This window comes from Prosopis cineraria, unplaced genomic scaffold (genome assembly GCF_029017545.1).
Source record: "Prosopis cineraria cultivar Desert tree isolate PC_DT_omini unplaced genomic scaffold, ASM2901754v1 PC14, whole genome shotgun sequence".
Classification (NCBI taxonomy): domain Eukaryota; kingdom Viridiplantae; phylum Streptophyta; class Magnoliopsida; order Fabales; family Fabaceae; genus Prosopis; species Prosopis cineraria.
In genome coordinates, this window is record NW_026555345.1 from 28,912,685 (window position 1) to 28,935,349 (window position 22,665).

General features: G+C 35.1%; 4 protein-coding genes across 6 annotated transcripts; 3 read left to right on the forward strand and 1 right to left on the reverse strand.

Annotated features, from left to right (window-relative positions):
- The first annotated feature begins 106 nt into the window (after window positions 1-106).
- Window positions 107-1,170, forward strand: LOC129293960 (uncharacterized). Its single transcript, XM_054932113.1, has one exon. It carries the CDS (start codon window positions 272-274, stop codon window positions 887-889), a length of 618 nt encoding a protein of 205 aa, XP_054788088.1. The 5' UTR covers window positions 107-271; the 3' UTR covers window positions 890-1,170.
- Window positions 1,171-3,954: 2,784 nt separating this feature from the next.
- Window positions 3,955-8,010, forward strand: LOC129292901 (pentatricopeptide repeat-containing protein At5g42450, mitochondrial). 3 transcript variants are annotated; one of them, XM_054930594.1, is made up of 5 exons: window positions 3,955-5,104; window positions 5,287-5,349; window positions 5,450-6,220; window positions 6,390-6,493; window positions 7,878-8,010. In XM_054930594.1, the coding sequence occupies exons 1-3, from the start codon at window positions 4,533-4,535 to the stop codon at window positions 6,123-6,125; spliced, it is 1,311 nt and encodes a 436-aa protein (XP_054786569.1). In that variant the 5' UTR covers window positions 3,955-4,532; the 3' UTR covers window positions 6,126-6,220; window positions 6,390-6,493; window positions 7,878-8,010. The 3 variants fall into 3 exon arrangements, with proteins under 3 accessions (XP_054786569.1, XP_054786568.1, XP_054786570.1); XM_054930595.1 differs by having other exon boundaries at window positions 3,958-4,692; window positions 4,797-6,220; XM_054930593.1 differs by having other exon boundaries at window positions 3,957-6,220.
- On the forward strand, window positions 7,761-11,044 carry LOC129292902 (deSI-like protein At4g17486). Its single transcript, XM_054930596.1, has 4 exons — window positions 7,761-8,298; window positions 9,182-9,443; window positions 10,035-10,102; window positions 10,488-11,044. Exons 1-4 carry the CDS (start codon window positions 8,164-8,166, stop codon window positions 10,776-10,778), a joined length of 756 nt encoding a protein of 251 aa, XP_054786571.1. The 5' UTR covers window positions 7,761-8,163; the 3' UTR covers window positions 10,779-11,044.
- A 1,484-nt stretch (window positions 11,045-12,528) lies between these two features.
- Window positions 12,529-13,616, reverse strand: LOC129293869 (uncharacterized). Its single transcript, XM_054931986.1, has one exon. The coding sequence runs from the start codon at window positions 13,429-13,431 to the stop codon at window positions 12,826-12,828; it is 606 nt and encodes a 201-aa protein (XP_054787961.1). The 5' UTR covers window positions 13,432-13,616; the 3' UTR covers window positions 12,529-12,825.
- Between the last annotated feature and the right edge of the window lie 9,049 nt (window positions 13,617-22,665).

Below are 22,665 nucleotides of genomic sequence, written 5' to 3' on the forward strand. Positions count from 1 at the left end.
TGGATCTATTAGTGCTTATGAGTTTTCTCTGCTGTTGTCTCCGGTTGTCTCTTTTTGGGATTGCATAGTTCGCAAAATGAGGTATTCCTGCAGACCTGAGTGGGTGTAGTAATTTAGTGTTTTGACATTTACTCGGTAGAATAGGTTTAGCTTAAGAGTTTAGGGGAACAGGGGAAAAGTATTGCAGAAATGTATACAGTTTAAAGGAAATTTTCTTGAAGAAAAGGAGTTCGGAAAACACACGAGTCTTAGTTAGTAGGTAGCATTTTCCATGGATAACTTGGCATTCAATAAAGGGCAACATGTGAAGAAGGCAAAGAAGAAGCAAGTAAAAGATGAGTTAGATCGTTTGAAACAAGCTGAGAAGAAGAAGAGGCGCTTGGAAAAAGCACTTGCTACTTCTGCAGCCATCATTTCTGAGCTGGAGAAAAAGAAACAGAAAAAGAAAGAAGAACAACAGAGACTTGATGAAGAGGGGGCTGCAATTGCTGAGGCTGTTGCTCTGCATGTTCTAGTTGGGGAAGACACTGATGATTCTTGTAAAGTTATGAACGAAGGGAGAGGCAAGCCATGGAATTGCAATAGTAATCTTGACCTCTTCCTGGGCGGAAAAGGTGCTTGCTTTCCTCATCTCGATGGTGGCACATGGTCTGTGGAAAGAATGGGGTTGGTCTCTGGCGGATGCAGCTATGGCTATGAGTGGAGTGGTGCTGAGAATGGCAATTGGTATTTCTCGTTTGGACCTTTTGAAAAGAATGTGCACAAAGAACTGGTGCACAAGGAAGCAGGGTGGGGGCCTGATGGCTTTTCTGCTGATCTCATTGCAGCTCAAGCGGTTTCATCACTTCAGATTGCGGAGGATGCAGATGCAGAGAGGGTTCTTTCTTAACCAAATGCTAAGATGATATTGCATGCGTGTCGTTTTGGTGACCGGAGTTTCGTTTTATCACTGCAAAATGGCATCTTTGTATATATTATTATATTATGAGTGTCCGTCTTGTCAAACATATTCTGTTTGAGCATATTAGGGGTTCTCCTTGTTTTATGCCTGATTGTCTTGAACTGCACATGATGCTATATCACTCTCACATGTAGACTCTGGCTGATAATTTTCAGACTGATTCTGCGCAATATAAAAGCATCTATGGACCCTCGTTCTAGTTATGATTATTATGGTTGTCTCATTTTTTTTTTATTGCAATCAAATTTAAACACAATCAAATGAGTGAATTACTATGGTTGTCTCGTGAATAGGGTCATTTTCTATTATAAATGGTTTCACTACTTGTATTAAACACGATCAAATTAGTAATTTACTATCAGAGAATTTTCCACCGTGTATGTTGTAATGAAGCAATCTGCTCCTTCATATATTCACACTTTGACACTTCATTTTTTGGGTTACAAAAAAGAGTATGACATGTTATTTTTTTATAATTATTAAGTGGGATCTTTCAGGTTAAATATTTTTGTAGCAGATAATTACAAAGATACAACTATTGAGTGAATAATACCATGATAGCCTTTGTATATTGAAAAGTTATATGACTTCTTTTACTTCACGGTAAGATGTTGTAATGTTAAATATTGTGAGAATAATATTTTCTATGGGGAGTTTTCTTCAAGAGTGAATGTTTTGAGAATGTTGTAACATCAAAAGTTACTTAAGAATACAGAAAGTTTTGATTGAAATCGATTGTCACGATCACCAATCTTTATAGGCAAGGATTACAGAAAATAATGAAGGAAAACTGATATTCAATGGGAAATATTCATCAATTAGCAAAGCTTAAGATAAAGGCATGTTCGGCCAAGCCAGTTACAACCAAATTAAAACATCAACAGCAATATTAGAAGGAACAGATGAGTAGAAGGTCTAGAGAGAAGGGAGGCAAACTAAGGGAAGACAGTTTCTCAAAATTTTTTAATGCCCTCTCTACTGCTATTCTTCCACTCTTTTTTTTTTTTTTTGAGATACAGAGGCAAGCAAAAGCTTGAAAGTAAAAAAAAAATGGAAACTAAGTTCTAAATATTACTTTAAAAAAAAAAACTCAACTAGTACACCGTTTTTGGTCTTCAAGGAATCTTTCCAAACATCCTTGTAGGATGGAATGAACCAGTACTATTCCAAGCATATCTGAATTAGCATTCTTTGCCATATAATCAGCGCACATAATGGCCTCCCTGTTAGAGTAATAGAGTTAAACGTCTCTTGCATTTTACAGTAGCTCTCGGATCTCTAGCACAAGATTTCTTAGGGGATGATCCATCAAAGAATCTCAGCTTAGGAGATTTAGAGCATCCAAAGAATCTGAGTGTAAATTAATTCTCGAAAATCCAAGCTACTGGGAAACTAGCAACCTAGATTTAATAGCTTGTAATTCAGCCTTAATGAAGCCTTAATGACAGAACAATATCTCAGATCATAGTGGAAGCCCATGATCCACTCACCATCATGATTTTGCAGCACTCCACTGTATGCAGCTTTGTGTAAGTGTTGGACTGATCCATCAACATCGACATGTACCCTTCTAGTTGTGGGAGGTGCCCAGCATTGGTCATGAAATGTGATATCAAGGAAGATCTTATACTGAAATTTTTGGTTGATCACATTTTCCATCAACAGATAATTACACCTATGTATCATATTTGTAGTTGTAGATGTAATCACATAAAAAAAAAACTTGCATCTAGACGCCTGGAGTAACCAACAGATCGTTGCAAAGACTCTTGTCCAAGACCACGAGCCAAATTTTCTTCTTAAAGGATTCTATCTAGTATTCCACATGAGCCATACTTGTAAATTGCCAACCAAAAAAAAAAAAAAACTAGAGATGCTAGTTCTTAAAACATCAGACCACACCATCCTAGCTCTCTCATAGTGTTTTAAAATATGTAAAATAGTTTCCTTGCAACTATACTCAAAAAGACAAAGATAAGTGTTTGACAATCTTCTCTTGACTCTGAGTGAATTTGTGACTAGTTTCTGATGTGCAATTTGTCAAAAGAAATGCTTGACCTTTTTCAAGACATGCCATTTCCATATTTTACCCTAAATAGAAGGACCTCTTTCAACATTAGGTCTAACTAGGAAATTATAAGCACTTCTAATTGAAAACCTGCCATCTGCAGCTGGCTACCATTTATATACATCATCAACATTGACATTAGGTGGTTTGACCTTCAAGATAGTAGCTATAACCCACTGAGGTAATAAGCCCTACCATCTTAGAGCATTCCAATGACCAGTAAGGAGAACATGATTACAAACACAATTAGAAGGGTTGATAAGACCCGGTTGAGTAACAAACTCAATGAGAGGTTTATTTAGTGATAGCCATAAATCTCACCAAAACTTAATATTTACTCTATTGTTGATTGACCGATCCAACCTTAAGGTGAAGGAATACTTGATTTCTGCAATAGAACGCCACGTGAGGGAAGCAACATGACATCTCGTAACCAAGGGAAGGTGCATTGCCACATTTATATTTTGCCTTGAGGCATTTGACCGATAGGGCTTCCGGCTTCATTGCTAAACCCCTAATCTCCCACTCTTAACTGTCAATTTTGTGCCTTAATTTTCACCCTCTCAAGCCCAATTGAATAAAGCATTTGCGCCTATTTTCCATTAAGCCCATTCATGCATATCCTTCTCCATCAAATGGACCTTGTCCTCAAGGTTAAGTTTGGAATAATAACTTGAAAAGAATTCAAGGCTGCATAAAAAGGTGGATCAAGACCATTCTAATCAAAAAGTGATAAACCCATAAAAACAATTTAAGTATCCATAAGTGAATAGCAGCCTGTGTAGTACCAAATATTTCCAGTACAAATCATTGGACAAGAATAATTCTGGAAAAATCCTCAAAGTCGAAGAATGCACATTGTAACTGTTAGTCGACAAAGAAAACCCAAGTAGCCTTCATAAGAGGAAACGGTTGCCACCTTGACTTGAACGACGGAGGCACATGTTGAATAGTGATAACTAGATCAAAACAAATATATTGTTTGAGAGCATCCTCCATGTCTTATGACCCAAACGAGGCCTAGCCATGTAGGGGGATCCAAACAATTCCAAGGATTAAAATTGCAAGAGATCCGAGAAACTTGGAAAGGATAAATTATTCTCTACTCCAATAGCTTGACAGCATATTAATCTATAAGAAAAAAACTGCGCCCAGCAGACATATTGATCTACAATTTTGGTTCAATTTGCCCTTAAAATATTCTTTAAAAAGTAGTAAGTTGTTTAAAAGCGATGGCAGCGGACAGACAAAGTTGGCAGGTAAACTTGGTACATATCTGCCCTCTGGATAGAAGAGGTGCAGCATATTAAAATCTTTCCTTTTTGTTCACAAAAGAGAAATATGGACTTATTATGCTCGTGGCCAGAGCAGAAGAGAAAATTCACTTAATGGCAACCACAGCAAACTAGAGCAGCAGTCATGGGCTCAAGGATGATCGTAGGTCAAATCTTCTCAGGATATTGGTGTGTGAGCGCTTTAAGCCAAGATTAGATAAAGCTCCATATGAAATCCATAACTTATGGAATCTCCCTATCTCAACCTATGCGGGTCAAATTCCACATTCTTGCTTGTAGCTATCTGACTGAAACCCTGAACGCAAATTGTCATGGCTCTGATTTCAATCAAGGAATTTCACCTGTAAAAGAAGACGCTTTTCTATTTGGTCAGAATCCGATCTCTTTCTCTGATGCCTGCCATGTGTTTGAAAAAACGTCTGACTTAACCGTTGTGTCTGCCACCTCGATTATTGGCTGCTTTTCTAAGCAGGATCGCCATGAAGAAGCTATCCATCTCTTCTCAAGAATGCTTGCTTCAAACACCAGACCAAATGAGTTCACATTTGGAACGGTAATTCACTCATCCACTGCTCTTGAAAACCGTCTTGTGGGCAAACAACTTCATGGCTTAGCAACGAAGACAAGCCTTAACTCTAATGTATTTGTTGGTAGTGCTCTTTTAGATTTCTATGTCAAGTTGAGTACAATAGAAGATGCCCAGAAAGCTTTCGCAGATACCAAACATCCCAATGTTGTGTCCTATACAACCCTGATATGTGGGTACTTGAAGACAGGAAGGTATATAGATGCTTTGCAGCTTTTCAATAAGATGCCTGAGAGGAATATAATTTCATGGAATGCCATGGTTTGTGGGTGTAGCCAAACAGGCCATAACGAAGAGGCTGTCGATTTTTTCATCAGCATGCTTAGAGAAGGATTCTTACCTAATCAATCTACGTTTCCCTGTGCTATTTGTGCAGCTTCCAATATAGCAGCACTTGGGATTGGCAGAAGTTTTCATGCATGTGCAATAAAGATTTTGGGTAATCTTAATGTGTTTGTTAGCACTTCTCTGATTAGCTTTTACGCTAAGTGTGGAAACATGGAAGATAGCATACTGATGTTCAATAAACTCTCTAAAAGGAGCGTAGCTTCGTGGAATTCTGTCATATGTGGTTATGCTCAGAATGGGAGAGGAAATGAAGCTATAAGGTTCTACAAAAGGATGCTTTCTGCAGACTGTAAACCCAATGATGTCACCCTTCTTGGCTTACTTTGGGCTTGTAATCATGCTGGTCTTGTAGATGTGGGATATTCATACTTTAACCAAGCCAGGATTGAGAGCCCCAGCTTGCTAAAACCTGAGCACTATGCCTGTATGGTTGACTTGCTCTCTCGATCCGGGCGATTTACAGAAGCAAAGAGGTTCCTTCACGATATGCGTTTTGACCCTGGAATAGGGTTTTGGAAGGCATTGCTTGGAGGTTGCCAAATCCACTCAAACACGGGGATGGGGGAGATTGCAGCTAGAAAGATCTTGGCTTTGGATCCAGATGATATATCTTCATATGTGATGCTGTCAAATGCACATTCTGCAGCTGGTAGGTGGTTAGAAGTGACATTACTAAGAGAAGAGATGAAGAAGAAAGGGATGAAGAGGATTCCAGGTTGTAGTTGGATTGAAGTCAGGAATAAATCTCATATCTTTCTCACTGCTGACAAGAATCATTGTGAAAGTGACAGTATTTATGCCATCCTAAGATTTCTTATAGAGCACTCAAGGGAAAATGAGACTTCCAATTTGTTGACAGACTTGTGAATCAACTGTAGTTGGAATTTCGGTATAGCATGTTAATGTAGTTACCCAGTTTAGACGAAGGGGTCTTCATTTTCATTAAGAGTTGAACATCTAAGGTACATCAAAATTCCATTATAGACTGACTGAAACTTCCTCAGTAGCTTCTAACTTGGTGGTTCTTCATCACTTCATGCAGATAATTAATTTCATTCTTCATAGCTTATTAATAGTATATCTCATTATAAATTTCATATTTATTAATTAATATTAATGTTATTGATTTAGGAATGCCTCCGAAGTATGCCTAATCATAATTATTTACTAATCAAGAATCAAGGAGCAATCAACAAAAGATTTGAACGGCCGTCTCCCATAGCATAACTGTACAGGTAAGTAGGAAAGTGTGTAATTATAAAATTAATAGTTTTGACTTGATTGTAACAGTTTTTAAATTTTAATCATTGTAAATCAGTCTGTATAATTTTGATTTAGTTAAAACTAAATCCTTCTACTTTCAATCAATGAAATTCAATATTTATAATTTTGATTATTTAAAATATTAATGTCTAAGTTTTAAGAAGTAATTTTATGTTATGTTTGGATGCATATGAATTTAAATTTGAATATAAATTTAGATCAAATCTTTTGTTTGGCATTTAAAAGTTTATAGATTTGGATTTTAAATTCAAATTTTATGTTAATTTCTTTCTAATTTAAAATATTTTTTAAACTCTTGTTATTTCAAAATTTTCATATGCATCCTTAAAATACTGCCTAATAATAATGATAATCATTGTTATTTAAATTACTCAAAAAAAATGTTTAAATATATTAATTTAAAATGTGAGATTTTAAATTTAAATTTCTCAATCCAAACACTATCTTAATTCTTGTAATTTTATTTTTTTAAATATAAAAATTAATATTTTAAATATCAAAATTACAATCATTAAATTTTTGTTATAAAAATCACGAATCATAGTCGGTAAATGAGTACAAAAGGTCATCTTTCCAAATGTACCGTGTTGCTGCATTCTGAGCTAAAGAATTCGCGGTAATTTTTGTTTGGAAAAATCGCACCTAATGCCCAAAGGAGAAAATTGTACCTATAGTCAAATACATTTTAAAATTATTCTATAGGTCCGAGAATATGTTCTGCAAATAAGAAAGAGAAAAGACGCAAAAGGAGAAAACTTAATATTCACTGTCAATTGACAATTATTTATTAATATATAGATTTAAAATTATAATTTTGTAAATATTTAGTTTTAAAAAATTTAAACTTACTTTTACAAGATAAATATATAAATTTTAAATTTTGACTTATAAATAAATGAATATGTATTTATAAATATTTAAACTTTAAATTATTTCTGGCCAAAAAAAACTTTAAATTATAAATTTGTAAACTTAGTTTACATGAACTTATCAGCATTAAATAAAATTTTTATTATCAATAGTCAATTACTTATTAATATCTGATTTTAAAATAATGAATGTGTGAATATCTTTTTATAAAATCTAAATTTTTACTTGTTAATTTTTCTTACTAAGGATGATTGTATTTTTTTTTCCTAAAATATATTGGTCCAAAAAATCCTCAGGCTTACAAAATAATTTTAAAATATATTGAGCCCTAAGTGTAATTTTTGGTCTTCATGAAGCCTGGGTGAGAGTTTCCCTTTTTCCTTTCTCGCGGGTATGTCAAGCCGTTGTTCGACAGTTAATTGTGGTTTTTCGCTCTTCCGCTAATAGTTCCCTCTATCTACACAGAATATAAATTCTGCAAGATCATCCATTTACCGTTGTGAAAGAGAGAAACTTGGAGGGTTTTTCAGTATCCTAAGGCGAAAGCCCACTCTCTTTCGAATCTCACAGGCAATGCCCCAACGAGTACAGAAGAAAAAGACTAGAGGTTGCTGGAAGGGTGGGATTCGTTGTTCCTTTAATTGAAACTATTTCTTGAAGAGGAATACAGAGGAACCCGCGTAGGTAGAGTTTAGAAAGAGATACAGGAAGTGGGGTTGAACCGTGGAACGTTTTAGGGTTTTCGATAAAGATGACGGAAGTGATTCTGCATATATATGATGTTACCAATAGCGACTCAGAGAAGACGAATAGCACAATCGTTCAGATCAATAAGATCTTCAAGGATGGGATTGGTCTCGGTGGTATATTCCACAGCGCAGTTCAGGTGTCTCTCATTCCCATTCGTTGTATTGAGGTTTATAAACAGTAAATGGCTGTGTCTTGAATCTCGATTGGGATGTTCAAATGTTCATGCAGGAGTGTGATTGTTAAATGTATGGCTTCATTGGTAATCAGGATTCAGAATTAATCTTTAGTTAGTCTGTTGGCCTTTTTTCTTCTCTGCACGAGTGTTTGGATGGGGATGAAAGCATTGTGATTGACAAAACGCAGTTGATTAGATATCCTAGTGATTTTCTATCCTCTCTTGGCATATCTTGTGAGTTGTTACTGGGTAGCACTTTCTTGTGGTTCTCAGCGTGTGTATTACGCTCCAGCATATACTAGTCAAGGATATGTTGGCAAATGCCGACCGATCTATTTGATACTTATATTTTAGAGGGTAGTTCCTAGTACTCTGTGTTTCTGTACTGTTGTTCAATGTTGAACAGCATTAGACAAAGGTGGGAGAAGAGTTTGTAAGGTATTTTAACCATGAGTGCTGCATGGCTACGACTTCTGATGTGTTAAGAGGAAAAATCATACAGTTCTATTCAATGCTCCCAGTCCAAGGTAAAACAGTTCATCTGGAAGTTTCAACAGGAATCATTGAGTTACCTCTTTGTTCCACTTGAGGATAAGGGAAGTGGCAGTATCGGGTTTTGCAGCCTCCTTGATAATCCTTGATAATTAATACTATATTTTTTCTAGGAAGGAAACTGCTGCTATAGTAATATTTGCTTGTTTGGTATTTATCTGGACATTTAAAGGTTTTTTTTTAATCTTAATTTTCTTATACATTAACTTTGTGCAGCTTCCTTGATATTGTGGTAGGCCTATGATTTCATTACGGTGCTTATATTTTATGGATTGTTTCTGCACGGTCACAGGTTTATGGAGAAGATGAATGGTCATTTGGATTTTGTGAGCAAGGTACTGGGGTTTTCAGTTGCCCCTCCATGAAGAATCCAATGTATACATATCGTGAATCAATTGTTCTAGGGGTAACTGATTGTTCAATTCTCAAATTAAATCAAATAATAAGAGAACTTAGCAGAGAGTGGCCTGGAATTTCGTATGACCTGTTATCCAAAAACTGCAACCATTTCTGTGATGAATTCTCTGAAAGGCTTGGTGTGCCTAAACTTCCAGGTGAATCACCTAATATAGGGCATCTCTTATTATATGGCTTGTCTTTTATGTTTCTAACCATTGACTTGGCCATTTTCACTAATCGTAATATTGTAGCTTTTATAAATAATACTGTTTGACCATTCAATTTCTGCCTTGTGTCCATGTCTGCATAATGACAATTCTGAGTTTGTGGCTTTGTGCTGGGATTTTCATTACAAGTCTATTGCATATTGTAGAATATTTGATCCCAGAAATCAATTTTGCGTTGAATCTTCTCATACCTAAAGCTGATTTACGGAACACTCTTGATGTGGATGGAAACTCAGCATTTCTTTTCAGTTAAGGAAAATGAAACTGGAATTGTACAAGCTGAGTGATAGTGATATGCTCTTGCATGATGAGTGAGGTCCTTGGATGATTTCAGGAGTACGTATACCTCCCTTGTAGGAAGATGTCAAAGGAGTTGGGATTCGGTGGATCTTAGGGAAGATAGGAGTTGAGATGATGTGACAAGTTATTTATGTGAACTTTCAGCTGGATCAATTGATAGTTTAGCTTGCTTTATCTTGTGAATTATTGCCACATCTTTTCTTACGTATTCTATGACAGGTTGGGTTAATAGGTTTGCAAATGCTGGGGACTCAGCTATGGAAGTGGCCGAAAATACAGCCATACGGGTAAGAAATGATTTTCTTGATCCTTATTCCTGCATTATGTTCATTTTTGCGTACAAGCTTCTTTTATTGAAGGTTAATTTTTATGATACCTTGGTGGATGCGTAACTTTCTTTTAATGCTTAACAAGTTTACTTGTTCACTAGCTCGTGTTGATTGGGCATCATATTCAGGATTTGTTAGCCTTGCAATTGTCAAATAATTCTTTGAGGTTTTTAATGTTCGCCTCAAATGCCTTGTAATTTGTGGCTTGGCGGCCTGCAATCGGTATCTGTATGCTTGATAATGTCCTGCAATCTTGGAATTTAAGATCTGGGTAGTAATTTGTTTTGTGCAATATGCTCTTTAAATATACAACCATCATTTACTCAAATACTGGTTACTTCAGCTTCGTCAAGCTAGAACAGAGATTGTATCAGCAAGCAAAGTAGCATACCGGTTCCTGTTGGGTGTTACTAGTGATGTCAGAGGTGATTCAGGCCCCTTGAGCAACTCAAACAATGAAGGGCCACCGAGATTTCAAGCTACTTGGTTTAAAAATCTGATTACTACTGGTGCTAAGCCATCGAGTAGTTCAGAAATGCAGAATCTGGATGAGCGTGAGCAGCTCCAACAAAGGCAAGAAGATGATGGAAGGGCACTGCATCGTCATAATTCATCTTCACATGATATTGATTGAAGGACTAGTCTCTGTTAAAAGCTTAGGTTTTCAGAATGCTGTGTATTGTATTTGTACGTCAATTGTATGAATTCCTCAAATACATAGGTCAAACAAACAGTGCATATTCGGTGTTGTTCTATAGGCAAGATGTATCTAGTGCCAAATTCCTAATCATCCCTATTGTTTAGAAAATTTATGAAATTAGATTTAATACATTGTAATTTAAATATTGAGTTGTAGCACTAAGTAAAAAGCATATGACTTGATTAAACGAATTTTGAAAATTCCTGTGTTCAGATTTTTTTTATTCTTATGGACCAAGGAAAATTGGCTTTTTATTCTTTTTTCCCCCGATGAAAAACAAAATTTATTAATGAAGACTACAAAAGGAAAGCAAGAAAGGAAAACACCGATGTCATGTTGCAAAAGTTGCAACTGCCATGATGCCAGTAAGTGTCGTTAACAAAGTGCTGCGAGGAGGACTTACGTAGACGAAGTCGTAGAGGGAAAGAAAAATGTTGAGTGAATAGAGGTTTGAGAAGCACAAGAAATAAAACGCCTGCGGCAAAGCCAAGAGTTGAAGATGTAGCCTGCCAACCCTGCCTCTTGCACGAAATTGCCAAACATGGACCAAACAAGTATTCCATGTAATGTTGATCCATAAAGCTATAGAAGAACCCTCTCGCTGTATGTTGCCAAATTCCACCAACTAAAAATTAGGATGTTGCAGCAATGTACAAGGTGGAACTGGTGACTCCTTAAAAGATCCTGTTAATCGACGTTGAGAGTGCTTAACAGACACCAGACTTTAGAGAACTGAACATACAAGACATTGCACGTGAATTCGGATTGATATTGCTTCTGCCGGCATGAATTCTTTCCCCGCAAAACAAATTTTGTTTCGGAAGAAACAGATTGCATCTGACATACAAAACGGGAGAAGATCAGATACACCAACGTCAGTTTGAGCTGATTGAAGAGTCAAGTATTGATTAATCCAAAATATCAGCCATTCCTGAATGGTCCATTCACGATGATCATCAATTCGGAAGTTCAATAAACTGCAATAAGCCCTAGCAAATGTACAACGTAAGTATATCTATTAATTTTATCATGCTATATCAATTAATTTTATTCCTTATATCGTGATATCGTGATCATTAGGATCAACGTAAATTATTTGCTAGCCTTGAAATTGATTTGTAATCTTAAAAGGTGAAGATTTTTTTTTTAGATGGAAAAAAAAAAAAAGAAGATAGCAGTGGCTAGGAGAAATCCTTAAAGCTCATTTCAATTCATGGTGTATCTTTTTATTTTTTTGGGCCATGAACAAAACTTCTGCATCAACTACTGAAGATTTCATCCTTTTCCGAAATATGCCTTCAAATGCCAAGAAAATCGAAATTCGTGCCGACAAACATCCTGCAGCATGTAGAAAGTTTGTCGAGGAATTGCCAAGACTAAAAAAAAATGATGTGAAGAATGATATGCATAGTTGCTGTTAAAGCTGCAGCCATAAAAGGACAAACCTGCAATTTTTGCTTTCCTACCGTTTTAGTACATCCTTTTTTTCCAAATAATGATCCTCCAACAGAACCAATCAACCAAGCCATTACAGCACCTTAATGAATGCATGGATGCGGAATGCTACTTTAATTCCTATTCGGCATACGAACCTTTTGATTTGCGGACTATAGTAGGCATTGATAAGCATGCCATTGCCATCTAGGAAAGGGGAAAAAAGAACATCTATTTGGAATAACTCAAATAAATAAAGAAGGTTCACTCAAGCCTTTGCATTATTTGGAATCAGTTCAAGAAGCCAGAAAAATCCCCGCATACTCGGGGTGTAAGAGTCACTCCACACAGAATTTAGCTCCATCTTACGCGGTTGAATAAAACATGGTGGTGACTTTATAGATCAGACACAGCTGAAGCAGAATATTTTCGAAAGGGACCACACTCAACAACAAAATATACAGACGACATCCTTCAGTAACATAATAATACATGTTTCTTCCAGCCACCAAACCAACACATGCTGTGACTACATATCAGCAATCCGCTAAAAGAAAACCCGTCCTTCATCTGCTACCGCATCTTCTGCAATGTGGAGCGATGAAACTGCTTGTGCTGCAATAAGATCAGCAGAAAACCCATCAAACCCGCATCCTGCTTTCACATTCATTGGTTCATGCACATTCTTTTCAAAAGGTTCAAATGAGAAAGACCACTTGGCATTTTCAGCGCCACCCCAGCTGCATGCATCAGAGACCCAACCCATTCTTTCAACAGACCACACGCCGCCATCTAGTTGAGGAAAGCAGGCTCTTTTTCTGCCCAGGAAGAACCCAAGGTTACTATTGCAGTTCCAGGACTTGCATCCACCTTCATCCCTAATTTTACAGGAATCATCTGAGTCTTCACCGAGTAGAACATGCAGAGCAACAGCCTCAGCAATTGCAGCCCCCTCTTCATCAAGTCTCTGTTGTTCTTCTTTCTTTTTCTGTTTCTTTTTCTCCAGCTCAGATATGATGGCTGCAGAAGTAGCAAGTGCTTTTTCCAGGCGCCTCTTTTTCTTCTCAGCCTGTTTCAGACGATCCAGCTCATCTTTCACCTGCTTCTTTGCCTTCCTCACATGTTGCCCTTTATTACATGCCATGTTATCCATTATGTATATATGGCCTCTAACTACTAGGACTATTTTTTATTGTTTTTCGGTGCAAACTTCTATTCAGTAAACTATACTTAGAACTGTATACATTTCTCTAAATTACCTTTCTTCCCCTCTTTCCCTAACTATTAAGCTAAAAGATATCTGATTATGTGAAAAGTCAAATTAACAATTATAGGCTCCAACCACTACACCCACTCAGGTCTGCAGGAATACCTCATTTTGCGAACTATGCAGTCCCAAACAGAGACAACTGGAGATAATAGCAGCGAAAATTCATAAGAACTCACAGATCCATCACGCGGCCCCATTCTACCCAACTTCACACAACCCCTGCACCTAACCATCCTGCAAACACCAAAAGGACTTCAAAATTTTCAAGATATCTGGATTTCACTCCACACTGGTTCAAGCACACCCTTCCCAACTGCATTGCAAATAGAAACACAGAATATTTAATTCATCAAAATCTGAAAGTAAAACAAAATAAATTACATAAATTAGACAGAAAATGACAGCCCACAACAAACTAGTTGTCCATGGAAATTTGAACAAGATGTCAGAAGCATATGAAACACTGCAAATGATGGAATAAAATATCCCAACTAAAATGAGAATCCCCTTACAATTAGCCATTCAACATCAAGATTTATCCGTGAAAATGTAAAACTGAGTGTGCTTACCAAAGGAAAAAAACATCTTCACTTTCCATTCTTTATTTCAAATTTTCAATTACCTGAAATATCATTTTCACTTTTAAAGCTTTCATCCAATAGGATATGCGCTTCCTAAGAAAAATCACAATGTGTATTTTGCTTTCATTTTGAAACCCCGTAACCTTACAGACCATCAAAGGAAATGAAAAATAAACACACAAATACGCATTCAGAATTACATGTTTACAAAAATGCCACAAGTCTTATGGGCGAAATGCAGGGAACATCTAAATTCAATTCTTGTTTTGGAAATTGAAACCATTAAAGAAAACGTTTTCATGAAAATATTATCACTGAACTCAAGAAAACATAACTTTTGTCACAATATCTGTCTTAGTGAAAAAACAGAAAATAAGGAGACCAAATAGGCTCCAAGGCACAAAGCTCCAGGGAAAATGCTCAAATAGAAAGACAAATACCAAAGTCTAAGAATAACACAAACATGGACACATGGACGGGTGAAAGATATAAAATATTCAAAAGCTCATAACTATAACCCCAAATTGAAAGGAAAAAAAAATCACCCTGCAAATAATCATATGCTTAAGGTTTAAAGAAAAGATTCCGAAAGAAAATATTCATTACTTTTAGCATGGAGAAATCTTTTAATTGAATAGAAAATTAAACGGAAAAGAGAGCAAAAAGCAATCCCCAGGCTAAGTAAATGACAGGTGAAGGGAAAAAAAATGCGTGATATTCTTCTTTCTATGAAACAAATCCACAGTTTTCATCGTTATCAGCCCAAAATAAACAATTTAATTGCCTAAAAACATGTTGATACTCTTCTTTCTCTGAAATTGGAACAAATCCACAGTAACCCAGGAAAGGATCATAACAAGTCGGATTAAGTTTGTTCACTACTAAATAAGACAAATAACATAACATACATGTGGAAATGAAATAATTTAGCAAAACATGCTTTTTGCATACCGTAAACTGATTGGTTCAAAATTCTAGAAAGTGCGCCTTCGTGACTTCACTATCGCCCTCAAGTATCAACAGAACACCCACCAAATTTACACTCTTTGTTTATCTATAGCGAGATTTTTTTCGAATGTCCAAAGAAAACCAGAGGGCAGAAGAAATTATTTATTTTCCTACAATTCAACTAGCAACCACATGCAAGTTTAATCTCTCTAAATCCACCAATCCAAAAATAAGAACAACAAGAATACCAATTTCAATAAAGAAAATCAAATACACAGCGATATCAACCACAAGACCTACTCGACCTAGAATCCAAAACATCAAATTTTCTCCCAGTACATCAGCAATTCAGGTCCGGATCCAGATTCCCACAAGGGTTCAATACCCATTGCATGAAAAATTACAACAAAACCATCATCATATAAATAACAAAACAGATTAATTTCAATCAGAAAACGATAAATCGGACCTGCGGGAATGGCATAGAGGGAAAAGGGGTTGGACCTATCACAGTCCTGAACAAAAATCAAAGGAAACTCAATAAGGATGAAGATGGCAAAGAAAATCGAAGTGCGGGGATCTGAGGGCACCGCAGTTAGGGTTGAAAAAGCAAGTAAAAGTGGAGGCCAAAGAGAAAAAATGGCGAGCAGTTTAGAAGGAAGGAGAACGCGGGCAACAACAGAGAACCGATAACGTCACAGGCGGAAGTTGCAGAATTGGTGGTGGACACGTGTCAAGTTATGGCTTAAGGGAAGAGAGCTGCTTAGGTTTGCCTGTGTCATTTCCTCGTGTTCCCATTACGTGGCATGAAGTGGACAGATCTGACTTCAAGTGGGACCCATGTGTTAAATCATGGGCCTCATGGTGGCCGATCGATCGGGCACCTTTTTCGCGTATGGGGCTCCGGTTTGGTAGAATGGACGGTTGAGATTCTCTTTAAAACATTCATTGTGGATCCAAGAAACCAATGATCGGTTAAACCAGAAAAACGCGTTTACTGCTTGACTTTCAGTGGCTTTTGTCTTGCGCGGGAGATGAGCTTTGCTTTCAATAACAAACAGCATAATTAGTCTTTGGGAAAGTGGCATTAAAAACCTTAAAAATATATTTTATTGTAATTTGAATTTAAATAAATATAATATTATTTTGTAGGCCTTGAAGTCCTTATTGTCAATTTTTTTGAGACTAAAAGTAAGATTTTACTCTTTATTTAATTTGAATTTAGAATTTGTGGGAACTCTCAAAATAACAAAATAGACCATATACGATGTAATATCCATTATACATAAGACAATGTCCACGCATCTCAATAGAAAGTCCATGCATTTCAAGTATTTCACTAGCTTTGGCTTTAGCAAAAATGACTAGGCAGACCATGCATGACACAACATCTACTATGCATAATACGATATCCACGTGTGCTGAACAAAAAATTCATGCATTTTCAGCATTTCACTAGCCTAGGCTATAACAAAATGACATTAGGTAGATCATGCATGACACAACATCCAGTATGCACAAGACAATGTCCACCTATACTCAATAGAAAGTCTATACATTTCAATATTAAGAAAGACAATTACATCATATATGAATAATTTCATGTTGGTATTAGCCTAGGTATTAAAACAAGTACTCACATGAAATTTGACATAATATTTCAAGTCTAATATATATAAAAGTTAGCCACTATATTCAAAATATCTAACAGTTGCTTCTCTATATACAAACAAAAAATATTTGTGATTCCCACTTACCTAAAAAATATTATTTAAAAATGCTTTCATATACATAATTATAGTTGCTTGTGTACACTAAAGAAGCATAATGTAACCACTTCTCATGCTGGATTAGGATTCTTGCATGCCTTGCAATTATGTCTAGCCTTCCCACATCTTGAACAATGATAAATCTTTTTATCTTAAAAGACTCTATCCTCCTTATTCGTGGCCTCCCGAGAGGACGGCTAGTTAAAGACGATTGTAAGAAAAAAAGTTTGTGATATATTCTCACCTGAAAGTCCATGTGATTCCAATTTATTATTATGTTAGACTTAACAAAATACTGAAGTTAGGCAAATAATGCATAACACAATATTCACTATACACAATATAAGGTTCATTTATTCTCAACTAAAAGTCCATAAGATTCTGCTTTATTAATAGGTTAGGCTTGATAAAATACACAAGTAAACAAACAATGCACAGCACAATATCCACTATGTACAATATAAGGTTCATATATTCTCAACTAAAAGTTCGTACAATTCTACTTTATCAATAAGCTAGGCTTAACAAAATGCACAAATAGGTAAATAATGCTTAACACAATATCTACTATACACAATATAAGGTTCATTTATTTTTAACTAAAAGTTTATAAGATTCTACTTTATCAGTAGGCTAAGCTTAACAAAATGTACAAATAGGTAAATAATGCACAACACAATATCCACTACGTACAACATAAGGTTCATATATTCTCAACTAAAAGTCTATACGATTCTACTTTATCAGTAGGTTAGACTTGACAAAATGTACAAGTAAGCAAACAATGCACAACACAATATCCACTACGCCAACATAAGGTTCATATATTCTCAACTAAAAGTCCATACGATTCTACTTTATCAGTAGGCTAAGCTTACAAAATGTACAAATAGGCAAATAATGCATAACACAATATCCATTATACACAATAAAAGGTTCATTTATTCTCAACTAAAAGTCCATAAAATTCTACTTTATCAGTAGGCTAGGCTTGACAAAATGCGCAAGTAAGCAAACAATACACAATATAATATCCACCATGCACAACACAATCTTCATATATTCTAAACTGAAAGTCTATGTGTGTCTAGTTTATCAGTTGGTTAGGCTTAATAAAAAGTTTCTCAAGTTTATGAACAATAAAAAGTCTGTATATAACATGACAAAGTCCATTTATTAACAATACAATGTCCATCTATTTCACATGATTTGTATGATTAAACTGAACATTTGAAAAAATTTCTAAAGTTTATGAAGAACAAAAGGTCCGTATATAACACGAAAGTATCCATTTGCTAACAACACAATATCTATATATTTACAATATAAGGTTTGTCGATATGATACACATAAATATCCACACAAGTTAATTGCAAAGTTTGCACAATGTACACTCCATAAATAATAATATAAATTTTATAAACAACATCTACAACAGAACATTTATATCAGTTGTAGAAAAATATGTATTAGAAACAACAAAAGTCTATAAATGATAACTTGTTTTCATTAAATGAACGTGAATGTGTACATTATGATTAGATAAAATTGATATGGCTCAAACTCTCTCTATATCCTTTTTTGATAAAATAAAACTGATAATGGCAAATAAAACACTTGATCCATTATTTTCACACTATAACGGATCGTTTCAAGAAGCTGGTTGACATGAGAGGAATATAATTGGATGAATGCCTGATCGTCTTCTCCACACCCATCTGGATAAAAGTGGATCGCCCACTCATACCTGTTGAATGAAAAAGCTTCAAATAAGAAAAAAAAGGAAGAAAGAGGAAGAAGAAGAGAGGGAATAGACAGCATAGTGGGGAGAAAAATAAATTGGTTATTACATCAATGTTGAAAGAGGAAAAGAGAGAAGGAAGAGGAGGAAGAATAGGGGAAGAAGAAGAAATTTTCGTTCAACAGCTAGTTAGGGAAGAGATAAATTAGTCATTTTACCAGAAAACATAATTACAAATGAGGCCTTTAGGCCCTCAAAATAATTTTAAAATCTGTTAGGCTTTATCTATAAAATTCTTACTTTTTAGGGCCTTTAGTGTCATTTCTCTTTAGTCTTAAGTACTTGATATATATTTTTATCTATTTAAATCAAGTTGAATGAATTTTAATGTATTAATAATAAGAATTTGTTATAGAATAAATAATAAATGAAAGACATATATAACCTAATTAAATCAAGTATATAAGTTTTGGGAAAATTGCAAGATTAAGGGGCTAATTTGAAAATAATTTTAAATATAAAAAGATTATAATACTTTTTCTTTTCTTTTTTTTAAAAAATTAATTATTTGATTCCTATAATTTTGACTCAATTGTAACTTAATGTTTAAATTTTGATTCACTGTAACTCAATCTTTATAATTTTAACTATTTAAAATCTTGCTCCTTATACCTTCAAAATAAAATTCTAAAAATTAAAATTATGTTGACATTTAGGGACTAATTTTAAGTTACTAAAACTTTTAATTTGATAAAGATTATAAAGATTTAATATTTCTAATTTTATTTTATAAAATATAGAGACTAATATTTTAAATAGTTAAGAGTATTAGGACTGAGTTACAATGAATCAAAATTCAAAGATTAAGTTATAATTGAGTCAAAATCTTAAGGATTGAGCTATAACGAGTCAAAGTTCAAGAATTAAATTACAATTGAGTTAAAACTTCAAGAATCAAATGATTAATTTTTCTTTTTTTTTTAACTTGTCAACTAGAAAATAGTTTCTTATTAAATGTAAATGAGTATTTATTAATTAACAATTTACTACTTGTTAAAACATGATATAGACTTATCCCTTCTTATAACCAAGTTGTTTCAAATTCTTGAATTTGTCAATTAGCGAATGATTTTTTATTAAATGTAAATGGGTACTTGTTAATTAATAAATAGCTAACTTTGTTAAAACATGATCTACACTTTTCCCTTCCCATAACCAAGTTATTTCAAATTTTTAAGCTTGTCAATTAGCGAATAGCTTCTTGTTAAATGTGAATGGGTACTTGTTAATTAACAAATAGCTACTTGTTAAAAAGCCCCATGCACAAAGAAGTGAATGAGATGGAGAATGCTCTATCTTTCAAAGCAGGCCTAAGGAGGAAGCATCGCCACACCTCGACACTGACTAATTAGCTAAAAATTTGAGATAAAAATGATAATGATGAGGACGTTATGGATGCCAATTGTGGCATGAATGATGAAGGCAACTTTGATTCCTCTGGTGATGAAACCCATATCCTATCCACCATCCCCCTAAGTTAGTCCCTAAGACACAAGTTGATAATGAGGTTTTCATGGCCAATGATGATGGCCTGTCTATTGCTAAATCTATGATGCCTCAGAAAGCGTAGCCAATGGAGGTAACTTCAAGGCCTTCATTCAAGAATAAGCTTCTTGTAAGGGAGGAGGAACACCCAAAGAAGAGGATGCATCAAGCCATGAAATGATGATGTGATTATTGGCATTGTTGACGGTATTCTTTCAATATCCTTTTCCTCACAAATACTCGAAGTGCTCAATAAGAGAATGGGATTCACAGTGGTGATTAAGTTACTAGGAAGAATCATCAATTACAGGCAGTTAAAGCTGCAACTTCACTATATTTAGAAACCCATGGGTCACCTCTAGTTGACAGACTTGGATGAGGAATTTTTTTTGATTAAGTTTCAAAATTAGGCTAATTCTTAGAAAGTCCTACTCACTCGACCATGGATGATTTTTTGTCATTATTTAACAATTCAACCATGGACATCATCTTTTAAACCCCAAGAACATGTCATTAAACAAGCTATTGAGTAGGTTTATCTACCAAGGTTGGTAGCAAAGTACTACCATAAGAGAACTATATGCTCTATTGTTAGTATCTTTGGACCGGTTATTTAAATAGACTATAATACAGAATTAGGGGATAGAGAAAATTTTGTATGGCTTTCTATCATTATTGACCTTAGCAAGCCTCTCATGCTGATGATTCAAGTTGATGGTGAGGACATTTATGTTAAGTATGAAGGACTTCCTTTTATCTGCTACCACTATGGGAAATATAGTCATCTTGAAAATTATTGCCTAGGGAAAAAAAGTTGTTTCAATAGATAATTCATAAGCGATGAACAAACCAGCTCCAACAATAACTATTACCTATAAGGGACCAAGATATAATGGTTGGATGCACATGCCTATGTAACATCCTAAAATTTAACCTAAGATTAATTAAGTCAATCAAGGACAAATGAGTAATTTTTGAGGAATATTTAGAGATAAATAATTTTAGTTAGGGAGTTATTATTGGATTTAATTTTTATGTAACAATACGGCCCCCAGCCCCTTACACTAACAAATGCGGTACTGGCACATGTCCTCTCACAAGCCCACATGAAACTTTCCTCATGGTAGTACATGCGTTATTTCTTATCTCACTAAAAAGGTCTTTTAGAACTTTCTCAGGGATCGAGCCCCCAACCTCTCTTACCTTAGTGAAGTTGTGGCCAACCTTGGTACCATTAGGTAAGTTAACCTAAACCCCTAAACTCACATGATAAGGGGATATCTCTCTTTACTGGGCTTCAACTTTGTAATTTTAAGGACAAGCCCAAGCAGAGCTCTCCAGGGCTTTTAGTCAGATTGTTAAAGGAAATTGCAAGGGGTCTTTAAGATCAACAACCCTAACCTGTTGATGATAAGGAAATTGATATGTTGGTAGATGGAGTGGACTTTGGCATAACTTTTAAGCAGTGATTTATCACTTCTTTATGTCTATTACAACATGGAATTGTCAGGGAGCTTAAAAAAAGAGGTTCCCTTCACTTATATGATCTTTTGTTGTTAATTATAAACCTAACATTTTTGTTGTTATAGAGCCTATAATCTCTGGAGACAAGGTTGATAAAGCCATTTAACAAATTGGCTATCCTTACTCTTATAGAGTCAAGGCTATAGGCTTTTCTGGTGATATTTGGATTCTTTCAATAAATAAGGTGCAAATATGGGTGGTGACTAATCATTTTCAATTTGTGAACATGGAAGTTTTCTTTTCAGAAGATAGGATGAATTTCTTATTCACTATAATTTATGGGAGTCCATAAGCTTGATTTCATAAATTCCTTTAGTAGGACCTAATTGAAGTCACTCCAAGCCCAAACCTTACTTGGGTTTTGGTAAGAGATTTTAATGCCATATTATATAATAATGATAAAAAAAAGGGAAGCTAATTTAACAAAAGGTTACTCGCACTTTAAGTCTTTTATGCAACAGTTAGGCCTATTTGATTTAGGGTTTAACAAAAGGTTGGTTTAGATCACAAGCCTGTTATGATTCACTTAGGTGAAGTCCCCATCATCAAAAATAATGTTTAAATTACTTGCTTGTTGGGCCATACATTCGAAATAGCCTTAACTAGTCTAAAGCAATTAGGCTCTTGATTATAACATCATCCAAAACATCTAAAATTTTATAAAGGAGGCTATTATCTAGAACAATACTACTTTCGGTTAGATTGGCAAGAGAGAGAGGTGTGCGCTTGTAAGAATCTTGGGTATCCAAAGGAAACTCAAAAGCTTACCTTACTCTTCATCCCTTCTCGATCTAGATCTTTAATTAAGAAAGGAGGAAAAAATTTGCTTACAGGAGGAGTTACTCTGGATCTAGAAATCTTCAACAAACCAGGTTTGTTTAGGAGATAGAAATACCTTATTTTACCACACATGATCCCTCCTTTGACACTGTTGCAACCATATAACCCAATTCAAGTCTAATCAAGGAGTTTAGGTTGTGAACAAACAGTAGCTTTTTGAGATGGCTTA